Here is a 13,910-nt window from a genome sequence, read left to right as displayed (position 1 = left end):
CCCTCAGATTTACTGTTTTTAAACACCTTTTTTGCAGTGTAGCACTCACCTGTTTCACACAGCGTAACCACCGGGGGATAGTAGCAGGTTAGCTGCAACTGTGAACAGGTGACCTGTGTTTAAAGAGTGACACGCTGCTCACTGTCAAGAACTCTTCCTCCTATAGCCTCTCCTCCTCCTCCTCCTTCTCCTCCATAATGTCTACAGCTCCACGTCTCTACTGTACGTGCAGGAGAATTCACTTATAGCTGCTTTGTCTGCAGCCATCATGCGTAGCAGATACATTCTCCGTCATGCATATTCATCACATTGATGAGCATGTTGTGAAGCAGTTGTGGGGCTACTTTGCTTTTCTTTAATTAGAGTGGAAAAGCGTAACACAAAGGGGGGATGAATGGGAGGATTGAGGGACAGATAGGAATCATTGGCTTTTGTGCAGTGATTTGTGTGTGTGAATGGAGAGAGTTCTCAGGTTTAATCACTGCTGCTGTGAATGAAACACATCATAGCATCAGTGCCGACGCAGCAGCACCTCCTCCTTTCTATGAATCCCCAGCAGCAGACCTGTATTATTGAAATGCTCCATGCAACATTTGATTCGTCGCACTTTTTATGTATACAGCTGCCACTTTCCCTCTCATTGTGTACATCCACGTTTCACAGTGGATGGAGCATCACTCTTTTACTGCCGCGTGCATCGCTTGTTTATGTAGCAGCCGTGATAAAAAGGACAGCTGTGGAGCTCTTTATTTCTCTAAAAGTCTCATCCGTCTCAATAGAAGTACTCAGCCCGCTGTCCGTATCACATTGGTGGTTCTAGTGACCTGTCTGCTCCAGACAGGCACTTATTACTCCTCATACACACACAAAGCTTTTGGTCATTTTGTGTCTTTTTTAGTCATTTTGTGTCTTTTTTTGGTAATTTTGTGTCCTTTTTTGGTCATTTTGTGTCCTTTTTTGGTCATTTTTGGTCATTTTGTCTTCTCATTTTGTGTCTTTTTTTGGTCATTTCGTGCCTTTTTTTTAGTCTTTTTTGGTCATTTCGTGTCTTTTTTTGTCTTTTTTGGTCATTTCGTGTCTTTTTAAATTATTTTGTGTATTTTTTTCGTCATTTTGTGTCTTTTTTAGTCATTTTGTGTCTTTTTGGTTATTTTGTGTCATTTTTTAGTCATTTTTGGTCATTTTGTCTTCTCATTTTGTGTCTTTTTTGGTCATTTTGTGTCTTTTTTAATTATTTTGTGTCTCTTTTTGGTCATTTTGTCTTTTTTAGTCATTTTGTGTCCTTTTCCTGGTCATTTTGTGTCTTTTTATCTAGCAGCAGTGATAAAAAAGGACAGCTGTGGAGTCTTTATTTCTCTAAAAGTCTCATCCGTCTCAAAAGAAGCACTCAGCCCGCTGTCCGTATCACACTGGTGGTTCTAGTGACCTGTCTGCTCCACACAGGCACTAATTACTCCTCATACACACACAAACCTGTGCATGTTTTAAAGCGTTATACAGAGAAACGTCACCCCGGTGTCTCTACTTCCTGGTCCGACTATTCAGACAAATAAGAAAGAGTAAGTACTTAAGTAGTGAAGGTCAGAAAAACTGCATCTTGTCCATGACTGATGTGATGTTAACTCTATTTTCATCCTGCCTGTATACACTTAAACACCTGTTGTTGTGTCTTTTTAAGTTATTTTGTGTCTTTTATTAGTCATTTTTGGTCATTTTGTGTCAATTTTTTGTAATTGTTGGTCATTTTGTGTCTTTTTTTAAATATTTTGTGTCTTTTTTTGGCCATTCTGTGTCTTTTCTGGTCATTTTGTGTTTTTTTTTTTCATTTTGTGTCTTTTTGTGTCTTTTTTTAGTCATTTTGTGTCATTTTTTTGGTCATTTTTCGTCATTTTGTGTCTTTTCGGTCATTTTGGGTCAATTTATAGTCATTTTTAGTCATTTTTCGTCATTTTGTGTCGTTATTAGTCCTTTAGTCCAACATAAAATGTGATTTTGAATCTTTTTTTCCTTCCAAAACACTCGTGCTCAGTAAAGAATTTTAAATGGTTCAAATGTGACCAAAGGTGTCAAATCTAACATATAAGAGGGTTCAATCCAGTTCTATCATTTTATACTAAATATATTTGAGCTTGTCTCCAGTTTTACTTGGTATATCATCATCAAACTGAAACTGGCCTCATGGAGTTTACAGCCAGAACTTTAGAGGTAAATTTACAGTTGGGCTCCACGCTGCTTTGTTTTCTAGTCTGGATGGAGTCAACAAGTCTGGATTATTTGGAGTTTTTGGACACTCCACAGGGTTAAAGGTTGATGTAGTGACCTGACATTCCCTTTGTTTTCTCTCTTCTCTTGCTTCCTCTGGCTCAGAGCTGAAATCAGATTTCATCTTGATTGTCTTGTCTTGTTAAATCAATAAAAATAGAAGAGGATAAAACAAACTCTACATCTCTACTCCACTCTGACCCCAAATACAATTGTGCTCTCTCTCTTCTCTCTCTCTTCTATCTGCAGCAATCATAAGTCCTCTCCCTGTCTGCCTCCTCTGCTGTCAAAGGAGACTCTGAGACTGCAGGACCTGATTGTTTACTGCAACCTCCCCGTCCCCCCGGGCCTGATAAGAACCTCCGGAGGGAATAGGACGGCTTTACTGGGCCCAGCTTTAATTACAGACCGCATCGGAGACTCCGTTTGTTAAAGGTCAGAGGGTAGAAGACCCCCGACCTCACGTGAAGTACAGATTTAATCCTTCCTGATAAAAATAGACTTGTGTTGTGTTCTAAAAATGGCTGAAAAAATGACACAAAATGACTAAAAAAAGACACAAAATGACTGAAAAAAGACACAAAATGACTAAAAAAGACTAAAAAAGACACAAAATTACTAAAAAAATGACACAAAATGACTGAAAAAAGACACAAAATGGCTGAAAAAAGACACAAAATGACTAAAAAAAGACACAAAATGACTAAAAAAGACACAATATGACTAAAAAAATGACACAAAATGACTAAAAAAGACACAAAATGACTAAAAAAACACAAAATGACTAAAAAAGACACAAAATGACTAAAAAAATGACACAAAATGACTAAAAAAGACACAAAATGACACAAAATGACTAAAAAATTGACACAAAATGACTAAAAAAGACACAAAATGACTTTATAGTGTTGGTGAAACAGCTTTGTAACTGTTGATATTCTAGTTTCCAGCATGTATTTACTCAGTATAGGTCATGAAATCTCAGTAACAATATGTTACTGTAATATCTGATTTAGATCATTAAGGACCAAAACACTTCAAACAAGTGAAACAGTCCAACATTTAGTGTCTTTTTTGGTCAATTTCTGTCTTTTTTTAGTCATTTTCTGTCGTTTTGTGTCTTTTTGGTCATTTTGTGTCTTTTTATGTCTTTTTTTTGTCATTTTGTGTCATTTAGTGTCATTTTTGTGTCTTTTTTGGTCATTTGTGTCTGCTGTTGTGTCTTTTTTAGTTATTTTGTGTCTTTTTTGGTCATTTTGTGTCTTTTTTTAGTCATTTTGTGTCTTGTAAGTCTTGTAAGTGTTGCTGAAACAGCTTTGTAACTGTTGATATTCCAGTTTCCAGCATGTATTTACTCAGTATAGGTCATACTATCTCAGTAACAAGCTGTAATATTATTATTATTTAGATAATTAAGAACCAAAACACTTAAAACAAGTGAAACAGTGGAACATAAAAGATGCTTACTAAGAATCTTATCAGACAGAAAATAAGCAGATATCCCCTTGATCTGAGATATTTAATCTGACTTAGATTCAGTTTTTACAGTGTTTGTAGAGTGGTCACACAGTGGTGGTGTGTGAAGTATATTATAAAGCTGTTATAAATGAGGCCTGAGCCCTGATAGAGTGAAGCTCCTCCTGTGGATAGAGAACCCCATGCTCAGATCTAAATGGATCTCTGTTTTGGAAGAATTTAATGATCATTTCAGTAAATGATGCGTGCGTACTACGCTTTTATGGATTTTCTCATCCAGTAGCTCAGTGCTTCAGAGGTTGTAAATGTTTATTTAGAGGAGGGGTGTGCTTCCTTCAAATCCATCCAGGTCATGAATATACATAAAGGCCCGATCGGTGGAACAACAGGCTACTAAATGACAGTGCAGTAGTCACTTTTACTCCAAATTAAACAATTAAGGCAATTATACACGAGGTGCAGTGTAATTAGAGGATGCCAACTACTCTTCAAAAAGCCATTTAGCAGCCTGAAGCACCAGAGAAAGACCAGCGCCACTATTGATTTCTCATTTCATTCCGGTTTTTCTGCTTCTCTGCCAAACACAAAGTATAAGAGATTTAGGTCTGCATCAAACACGCAGACAGAAAAGCTTTTTTGATGCTGTTTGGTTGAGCTGAGTGATATAATTATTGATGTTGTACATAACACTTGTAATATAATTTTGTGTTGTAATACACTATTATCAGAGCTCTTTTATCTGTCTGTGGAGTGATGTATCTGGCAGAGGGCAGGATGTTGACATGTGGGGGGGCTTTAGATGACAAAAAGCAGCCATTTGAATATGACAGTTATATTAGTGGAGTGTAATTAATGGCGGAAACGGAGGGTAATGGAAAAACGCCTGGCGAGACGCTCAAGGGGAGGAATGTTGTTAGTTACCAGCGAGGTCTCTGCCAACTCCCAGCGTGAAACAGGCGAACAGTTTGTGTCTTTTGTTGGTAATTTTGTGTCTTTTTTTGTCATTTTGTGTCTTTTTTGGTAATTTTGTGTCTTTTTTGGTAATTTTGAGTCCTTTTTTAGTCATTTTAGTCATTTTGTGTCTTTTTGTGTCTTTTTTTTGTCATTTTGTGTCATTTTGTGTCTTTTTTATGTCTTTGTTGGTCATTTTGTGTCTTTTTTTGGTCATTTTGTGTATTTTTTGGTCATTTTGTGTCTTTCTTTAGTCATTTTGTATCGTTTTGTGTCTGTTTTTAGTCATTTCATGTCTTTTTTCAATGATTTTGTGTCTTTTTTTGGTGATTTTGTGTCTTTTTTGGTGATTTTGTGTCTTTTTTTAGTTATTTTGTGTCTTTTTGTTTCTTTTTTTAGTCATTTTGTGTCTTTTTGTTTCTTTTTTTAGTCATTTTGTTTCTTTTTGTGTCTTTTTTTTGTAATTTTGTGTCTTTTTTAGTCATTTTGTGTCATTTTGTGTCTTTCTAGTGTCTTTCTAGTGTCTTTCTAGTGTCTTTTTTGGTCATTTTGTGTCTTTTTTTAGTCATTTCGTGTAATTTTGTGTCTTTTTTTAGTCATTTTGTGTCTTTTTTTAGTCATTTTGTGTCATCTTTTGTTTTTTGTGTCTTTTTTGGTCATTTTGTTTCTTTTTTTGGTCATTTTGTGTCTTTTTGTGTCTTTTTTTGTCATTTTCTGTCATTTTCTGTCTTTTTTGTGTCTTTTTTTTTTTTTTTTGTCTTTTTTGCTCATTTTGTGGGTTTTTTTTACACCAGGCGAGACGTTCAAAGGGAGAAATGTTGTTACTTACCAGCGAGGTCTCTTCCAACTCCCAGTGCCAGGCCATCTTTGATCCACAGCACGACGCCGTGGTAACCGGGGATGGTGCACGGTAACGTCACCGGCTGACCCGCAACCACCACCAGGTCCTGGGGCTGCTGGGAAAACATGGCCGCCGCCCCTTTAGAGAGAAAAAGAAGAAGAAGAGAGATTAAAGATCAGCTCTGACCCATTTAAACCCTCGATGCACAAGTTTTTATGTTCTTTATCTTTGCAATAAATTAATTTCATCATTCTCATTCTCACACACACACACACACACACACACACTACACAAACTATCACTGAATTAACATAACACAAGGTCATTTTTGAGCCATGTGTGTAAACTTGATGTAGTAATACAAAAACTATTTTTCTTAATAAAGTATGCAAGGAAAAATGGATATAATGATCTGTTGTAATAAAAAAAAGATATTCAAACACACAGCCAGTATGAAAATGATTACAAAAAACACAAAATGACACAGAATGACTAAAAAAAGACACAAAATTACTAAAAAATACTAAAAAAAGACACAAAATGACAAAAAAAAACACAAAATGACTTTGTACTTGTACGTGTTGCTGAAACAGCTTTGTAACTTTTGATATTCTAGCATATATTTACTTGACATGTGTGTAAACTTGTAATAATGCAAAAACTACTTTTCTTAATAAAGTATGAAAGAAAAAAAGGATATAATGATATGTTGTAATAAAAATAAAGACATTCAAACACACAGCCAGCATGAAATAACATGTGAAATGAATGAGGGTCATTTCTGACCCATGTTGTGCATTAGAAGGCGTTTATAAGTTGTGCATGAAAATCGTTACATCACTTTAATATTATGAGGAGAAGAGGGCCTAGAAAACTGAAGATCAAAGACGGAGGATAAGTGGCTTTACCAACACCTGCTTTCACTGTCTCAAGAGCTGAATGGAGGGGAATGAAGGGAAGTGCACCATATGCCCATTTCCACCAATTTCACTCAAGCCTCTTGTCAAACTCATGTTGAAAGAAGCCTAAAGTGTGATATACAAACGTGGCACATCCTTGTACTATTCATGATGCACAGACAAGATACAGTACAGGCATCAGAGGTGTCAGAGAGGAAGCAGCAGCGGCGCTAAGAGACAGCCGTCACCGCTCGGCTTGGTTCATTTATGAAGGATGTCACCGTGCAGATGGGCCGGGCTCTTAGACAACCACAGCAGATAACAGGAGCCAACACGGCTCTAGTGGCATACATTAACTCCAGCTCACACACAAATTACTACTGTGAAATAGTAGTTTTATATATATGACAAAAAAAAGACACAAAATGCCTAAAAAAAGACATAAAATGCCTAAAAAAAGACAAAAAATTACTAAAAAAGACACAACTTGATTAAAAAATACACAAACTGACTATGAAAAGACAAAAAAATAAAAAAAAGACACAAAATGACTAAAAAAGACACAAAATGACTAAAAAAAACACACAAAATGAAACAAAATTACTGAAAAAATGACAAAAAAAGACAGAAAATGACTAAAAAAAGACACAAAATGACTAAAAAGGAACCAAAAAAGACTAAAAAAGAAACAAAACTACTAAAAAAAAAGACCCAAAAAAGACTAAAAAAGACACAAAATGACTAAAACAAGACACAAAATGACACAAAATGACTTTATAGTTGTAAGTGTTGATGAAACACCTTTGTAACTGTTGATATTCTAGTTTCCAGCATGTATTTACTGAGTTTAGGTGATAAAAGCTGCAGCAGAAAACAGAGCTGCTCGTCTGCCAACACGGCTCTAGTGGCATACATTAACTCCAGATCACACACATGTATTCTACGATGCTGCTGCTATTAGCTGCAAAAAAAATCACTGCACACCACTTTCTGCCTGAACACACGGAGGAGAGTGGTGAGCAGTGAACTCCATTAGAGCAGAGGGTGTGTTAATGGGAGGGGTCTGTATGGGGCTGTGAGTGCTGCTGATGGGGAGTTAGAAACACTGGCAGCCTGCCTGTCAAATAAAGCCTACACACACACACACATACACACACACACACACACACACACACATATATATATACACACTCTCACATGCATTCATAAAGTCTGATCTAGGAGCTCCGACTGCTGCAAAGGTTTAAAAGTGCACAATGCAAAAAAAAAGGTGTTTAGTCTAAAAACCAGATAAAACAGTAAATCTGAGGGAAATGATCTTGCTGCATGGACAGATAATTTACCATGACAAGATTTATTAAATTAAGATTATTAAATCTAGAAATAAGCATGTTGAACACTTAAAATAAGAAATTAGCTCTTAAAACAAGATAAATTATCTAACACTTCTAAATCTAATAAACAAATAATTTGCAGTGCACTTGTGCCAGTTCATTGGTGTTGCAGCTTTAATTTATTTCTTTTGTACATTTTTTGTCTTTTTTGGTCATTTTGTGACCAAAATAAGATGTAATAAGACACAAAAAGACACAAAAAACACAAAAAAAGAATGACCAGAAAAGAAGCAAAAGACGTATAATCACTAAAAAGAGGAAAAACTTTTTTTTTTTATCTTGGTAAGAACCAAATAATCATCAGGTCACTCTGCTCGGGCCAGTTCATCACTGCTGGCAGCTTTAATTTATCTGGTTTTAAGAGTTAATTTCTTATTTTAAGTGTTCAACATGCTTATTTCTAGATTTAATAATCTTAATTTAAGAAATCTTGCCAAGGTAAATTATCTGTCCACGCAGCAAGATCATTTCCCACAGATTTACTGTTTTATCTGGTTTTTAGACTAAACATTTTAACAGTGTTGTTCTGATGTGTAGTTAGAAACACTGGCAGCCTGCCTATCAACTAAAGCCTTCACACACACACACACACACACACACTCTGACATCATTCATAGATCTGATCTGGGAGCTCTGACTGCTGCAAATGTTTAAAAGTGAAACTTTCTCTCTGTCTCACAGTTTTGTTAGCAGCTCTTTCTTATTTTTAACTTCTATGGAACAGAATCTCTCCTCTTTTTTCTTAAACAACTCATTCTTTCTCCTTTTGATACAAACTCCGGCAAACTGGAGCATGTTCTCCCTCCCACTTCGCCTAAAAACGGGCTCGCACGCACACATTTTTTAATCATATGCAAATAAAAAGCTGATAGAAGAATAACATGTAGCGAATTAGAATAATAAGACAGCGTGTTTTTCATCTTACAACATCTTTGTATCACGTTGCAGTCATCTTCTGCCGTTCTTTGTATGCTTGGTTTTATATTCAAAGGAAATTACTTATCCTATTGCAGGCAGGGAAATTGATTAGCTTTGTTCTACAATTTCAAACCACATCAGAGAAAAAGATTGTTGTCATACAAGAAACTGATTTTAATTTAGTTGGAAAATGCCATTAGAATCCCCACGAGTCATTTTTCAGCCTTGAACTGAATTCCATGTGATGGATAGCTTGTTAGAGACGTAAGCACAACTTTTCACATTGATTCATGTGCTGTCTGTCCTGTCACACCTACACACAGACACACAAACACACAACGCTGCCTCGTTTTAATAAACATCTATTACAAAACCAACCACAAATAAGAATAATAGTAGTAGTGTGCTATAGCTCACAACATGCACACTGCAAAAAGACACCGCACAAAACAAGAAAAAAAGGACAAAAAATAGGTTTATTTTGCTTAAAAATAGCTAAATTATCTGCCGATTGAACAAGAAAATTTGTCTCGTCAAGACTTTACAAAACAAGTAAAAATATCTAATCTCAATGAACCCAAAAATACCTTAAATCATGGGTCTCAAACTCACGGCCCGCAGGTCAATTGTGGCCCTCGTGACAATATTTTGTGGCCTTTTTAAATAATTTTGTGTCTTTTTTGGTAATTCTGTGTCTTTTTTTTCGTCATTTTGTGTGTGTTTTTTTGTAATTTTGTGTATTTTTTTTGTCATTTTGTGTCTTTTTTGGGTCATTTTGGTTTTTTTTTTTTTTTTTATAATTTTGTGTCTTTTTTTAATTAATTTAGTTTTTTTCTGTCATTTTGTGCCTTTTTGGTCATTTTGTGCCTTTATTTTGGTTATTTTGTTGAATCTTTTTTGGTAATTTTGTGTCTTTTTTTGTGATTTTGTGTCTTTTTGTGTCTTTTTTTGGTCATTTTGTGTCTTTTTTTTAATCATTTTGTGTCTTTTTTAGTCCTTTAGTCCAACATAAAATGTGATTTTGAATCTTTTTTTTTTACTTTCAATACACTATCATGCTCAATAAGGAGTTTTAATTGGTACATCATCATCAAACTGAAACTGGCCTCATGGAGTTTACAGCCAGAACTTTAGAGGTAAATTTACAGTAGGGCTCCACGCTGCTTTGTTTTCTAGTCTGGATGGAGTCAACAAGTCTGGATTATTTGGAGCTTTTGGACACTCCACAGGGTTAAATTAACCAAAACAACAACAAGTGAAACAGTGGAACATAAAAGATGCTGACTAAGAATCTTATCAGACTAAAATCAGCAGATATCCCTTTGATCTGAGATATTTAATCTCTGTTATATTCTAGTTTCTGCAGAGTGAGAGTCTCTCCATCCTGTGGATCATCATCCTCCCTGGTTAACCAGGCTTCTCTCTCTGCACGTGTGCATGTTTAGAGTGCATGATGCAGCGAGGTGAGACTTTATCTCACCGTATGTATTGCCCTTCAAACCCAGACAGCTTTGTTCAGGCCTGCCTGTTCCCACGTGAGCAGCTTATCTCTGCTGTAGCGTTCTGCTGCTACACGCTAACATATAGACAGCTCCAACACGTCTCTGGCATGTTCCACAGAAACAATGTAGACGCCAGGAGACGTTGTATCTGCTCAGTCATGACTGATATTATCAAACAGTTCAGCCTGGGCTCTAATTGATTTAACATACCAAGACGTCTGTTATCAAGAAGAAATATTTAGATTGGAGATTATACTTCAGGCGACCTGCCACGCTGCTGCACGTTCTCTCTGCACAGAGCAGAACCCTCCCTTATATATATATATATATATATATATATATATATATATATATATATGTATATATATATATGTATATATATATATATATTAAGGCTGCAACTAACGATTATTCTCATTATCCATTAATCTGTTGATTATTTAAACGATTCATCGTTAATTTTGTGTCTTTTTTTGGTCATTTTGTGTCTTTTTTTGGTAATTGTGTGTCTTTTTAAAATTATTTGTGTCTTTTTTAGTCATTTTGTGTATTTTTTTTGGTCATTTTCTTTCTTTTTTAAGTCATTTAGTTTTTTTAGTCATTTTGTGTCTTTTTTGGATCATTTTGTGTCTTTTTTTGGTCATTTTGATACTGCCACGAGCGGCCCCCAGGTAATTTGAGTTTGAGACCCCTGAATTACACAGTCACACTGACCAAGGGAAGACATTTCTTTATCCTTTAGAATTGATTTAAATTTACCGATTGTGATCAATTCAGACAATTTCAATTCTTTTTGCAGATTGTTCCATGATAAAGAGACGTAACTAAAAGCTTTCTGACCTAACTCATTCTCTCTCTTGGTTCCAGCATCTGTACAATGATTTGCGACCATGTTTAGTTGTGTTTGTACTCATTTATATGCAGACAGGTAAAAGGGAAACAGCCCCAGAACATGTGTGATGATGAGCCTGAGCACAGAGTTTTAGCACATCATTTGCAGAAGGAGTTCATGCTAATTCTGTGTCACAATTTGCCCTGAAACTGTTGTAAACAAATATCTGACTTCTCCAGCAGCCCCCTCAGATATATTAATTAACTGTACTCCACTGAATCACACATCTCCCACACAAACATGTGAGCCATTACTTTTAGCTTCACTTGAACTTAAAGGGCCACTTCACTGCTTCTGCACAGCAACATCAGTTTACTATCAGCCTTTAAATATACTTCATGTCTTCTGTTTCTTTCCAAGGTATAAAAAATAACCCAGATGACGTCACCAAAGTACTGTTACCAGTCTTACATTTCTTGACATAAACAATTATACATTATAAGAGTCCAGTTTCATGGAAAAGGCAAAAAAAATCCTGGCAAGAATATAAAATTGCAGAGCCCCTCCTGCAGCATATGAACATGCATCATATAATAATGGTTATTTCAAGCATCCTGGTCCTGATGCCATTATATAGTGGCACTTGTTTGACAATTACCGTCCTTTTTTTCTTTGCTAAGGATCATTCTATAAAGTCCTGTGAGGTAACAAACTGTGATTCAACATACCACTCAACTCTTGACACAATCTGTCGTTATCTCAAAACTTGACGAGCATCATCCAAGTTTTAAGTAGGATGAATCTTTTTGTATTTTATTTGAAAGCAATTGTCAAAAATTAGTATGCAGTTTTAAGCATCAAGTATTTTTCTTATTTTGCACAAGGAATTAATATTACATAACTAATGTGATAAGAGTATGCACCATAATACTGTATGCTAATTCCACTACAGAAGAGAGATGAAGATCTCTTTTTTGGTCAATTTGTCTTTTTTGGTCATTTTTTGTCTTTTTTTGATGGTTTTGTGGTCAATTTGTGTCTGTTTTCGTCATTTTGTTTCCTTTTTTTGGTAATTTTGTGTCTTTTTTTTGTCATTTTGTGTCTTTTTTGAGTCATTTTGTGTCTTTTTGTGGTCATTTTGTTTCTTTTTTGGGTGATCTGAATTGTGCATGTGAGATTGTGTTCAGTGAGTGGGGTTCTTGGACAACATGCATGTTACATTGGGGGTCGCAACTCAAAAAGGTTGAGAACTACTGCGTTAAAGAATCCTCTCTAGACCTTAATGCTGCACTAACGCCTCTTAATACACTAGACCTCGATTGTTCCCCTTTTTTTCCCTGTTAGTCACTTTGGATAAAAGCGTCTTCTAAATGACTAAATGTAAATGTGATTCGAGGCTCTAGCTGGCTAGCAAAACATGAAATTGTGAGCCTTTGGCTACAGTTAGCAGAATGCTAAACTATTAGCAACAGTTTCTCTCCACCTTTAAAACACTTCCAACACCTGTTTTATTGCATGTATTGCCAGACTTCTATCTTTTAGACTGTTTTTTGAGGTTACTTTGCAGTGTAGACAGTTGTTTCCAATACTGGAACTTTTTCTGCAGGATATTCTGTTGTTAAACTATCAGATGTCTGTATTTGTAAAGCAGCCAATAGGAGCGCTCTCTCTGAAGCGTCCTCTCTGCCCAAGGCAGAAGAATCATGGCTGAAAGGTTGCTGCAAAGCATAGAAACAGCACAATAAGTGGGATGTGTATTCAACAACCAGGAGCCAATCAGAACCCTTACTGAGAACAACAAGGCCGTTCTCCAGCAGGGATGTCAGATGAATGAAGAACATGTTTTAGAAGTAAAAAATCCAAAGTAAAGGACCTCGAACAGCACTTGAATGGGGCCTTGACACTCCTTCGCTATTTTATCGAGCATCCGTTAATCACATTTCCCTAAAAGTTTGTTCTGTTGCCTTTCCAACACTCGTGTCCTGGAAGGTCTATTAAAATCCTCCGCTAATAGACAGAATCAGACACATAACTGACACCAGCTTGTACTTGTCACTTGAGCAGTTAAAAAGTGACCTCCTTCATTCAATTTAAAGGCTGGCTGAGTCTTCATAGGGACGCAGCAGTAAAGGAGGAGGTGATGTGTTGGAGGAGGCTGCAGCTCACATCAAGGTGGCTACAATCACTCATCCAGCCCCTCTGCTCCCATAAATCTCTGTCGCATCTGCCACATTTATCCTTCACTGGGCATCACCGTGTTGGCAGCCCCAATCTAGCTCTTCTTCTTTATTCTCCGCCAGGTGAGACAAGCCCCATCCTCTCACTTCTTCATGGAAATATTTCAGGATTAAAATACCCAATTAAGCACTTTAAACACTGCAAAAAAGGGTGTTTAGTCTAAAAACCATATAAAACAGTAAATCTGAGGAAAATCATCTTGCTGCATGGACAGATTTATTAAATTAAGATTATTAAATCTAGAAATAAGCATGTTGAACACTTAAAATAAGAAATTAACTCTTAAAACCAGATAAATTAAAGCTGCCAGCAGTGATGAACTGGCCCGAGCAGAGTGACCTGATGATTATTTGGTTCTTACCAAGATAAAAAAAAACTTTTTGTGTCTCTTTTTTTGGTAATTTTACATCTTTTGTGTCTTTTTTTTGTTTTGTTTTGTTTTGGTTATTTGTTTTAGTGTCTTTTATGTCTTTTTTTGGTCTTTGTTTGTCTTTTTTGTCTCTTTTTTTGTCTCTTTTTTTGTGTTTTTTGTTTCTTTTTCGTGTCTTTTTTGGTAGTTTTAGTGTCTTTTCAGTGTCTTCTTTTGGTCACAAAATG

At 35.9% G+C, this 13,910-nt stretch overlaps 1 protein-coding gene across 1 annotated transcript in view; it reads right to left on the bottom strand.

Annotated features, from left to right (window-relative positions):
* kirrel3b (kirre like nephrin family adhesion molecule 3b) overlaps nucleotides 1-13,910 on the bottom strand; it is a 339,909-nt gene that overhangs the window by 130,121 nt on the left and 195,878 nt on the right. The window contains exon 2 of the mRNA XM_059330957.1: nucleotides 5,519-5,668. Coding sequence (XP_059186940.1) covers nucleotides 5,519-5,668 — 150 coding nt within the window. The remainder of the gene's footprint in view (nucleotides 1-5,518; nucleotides 5,669-13,910) is intronic.

Source organism: Centropristis striata, chromosome 4, assembly GCF_030273125.1.
Source record: "Centropristis striata isolate RG_2023a ecotype Rhode Island chromosome 4, C.striata_1.0, whole genome shotgun sequence".
NCBI lineage: Eukaryota > Metazoa > Chordata > Actinopteri > Perciformes > Serranidae > Centropristis > Centropristis striata.
Note: the sequence above shows the minus strand (reverse complement) of the source record. Positions and strands in the feature narration are given on the sequence as shown.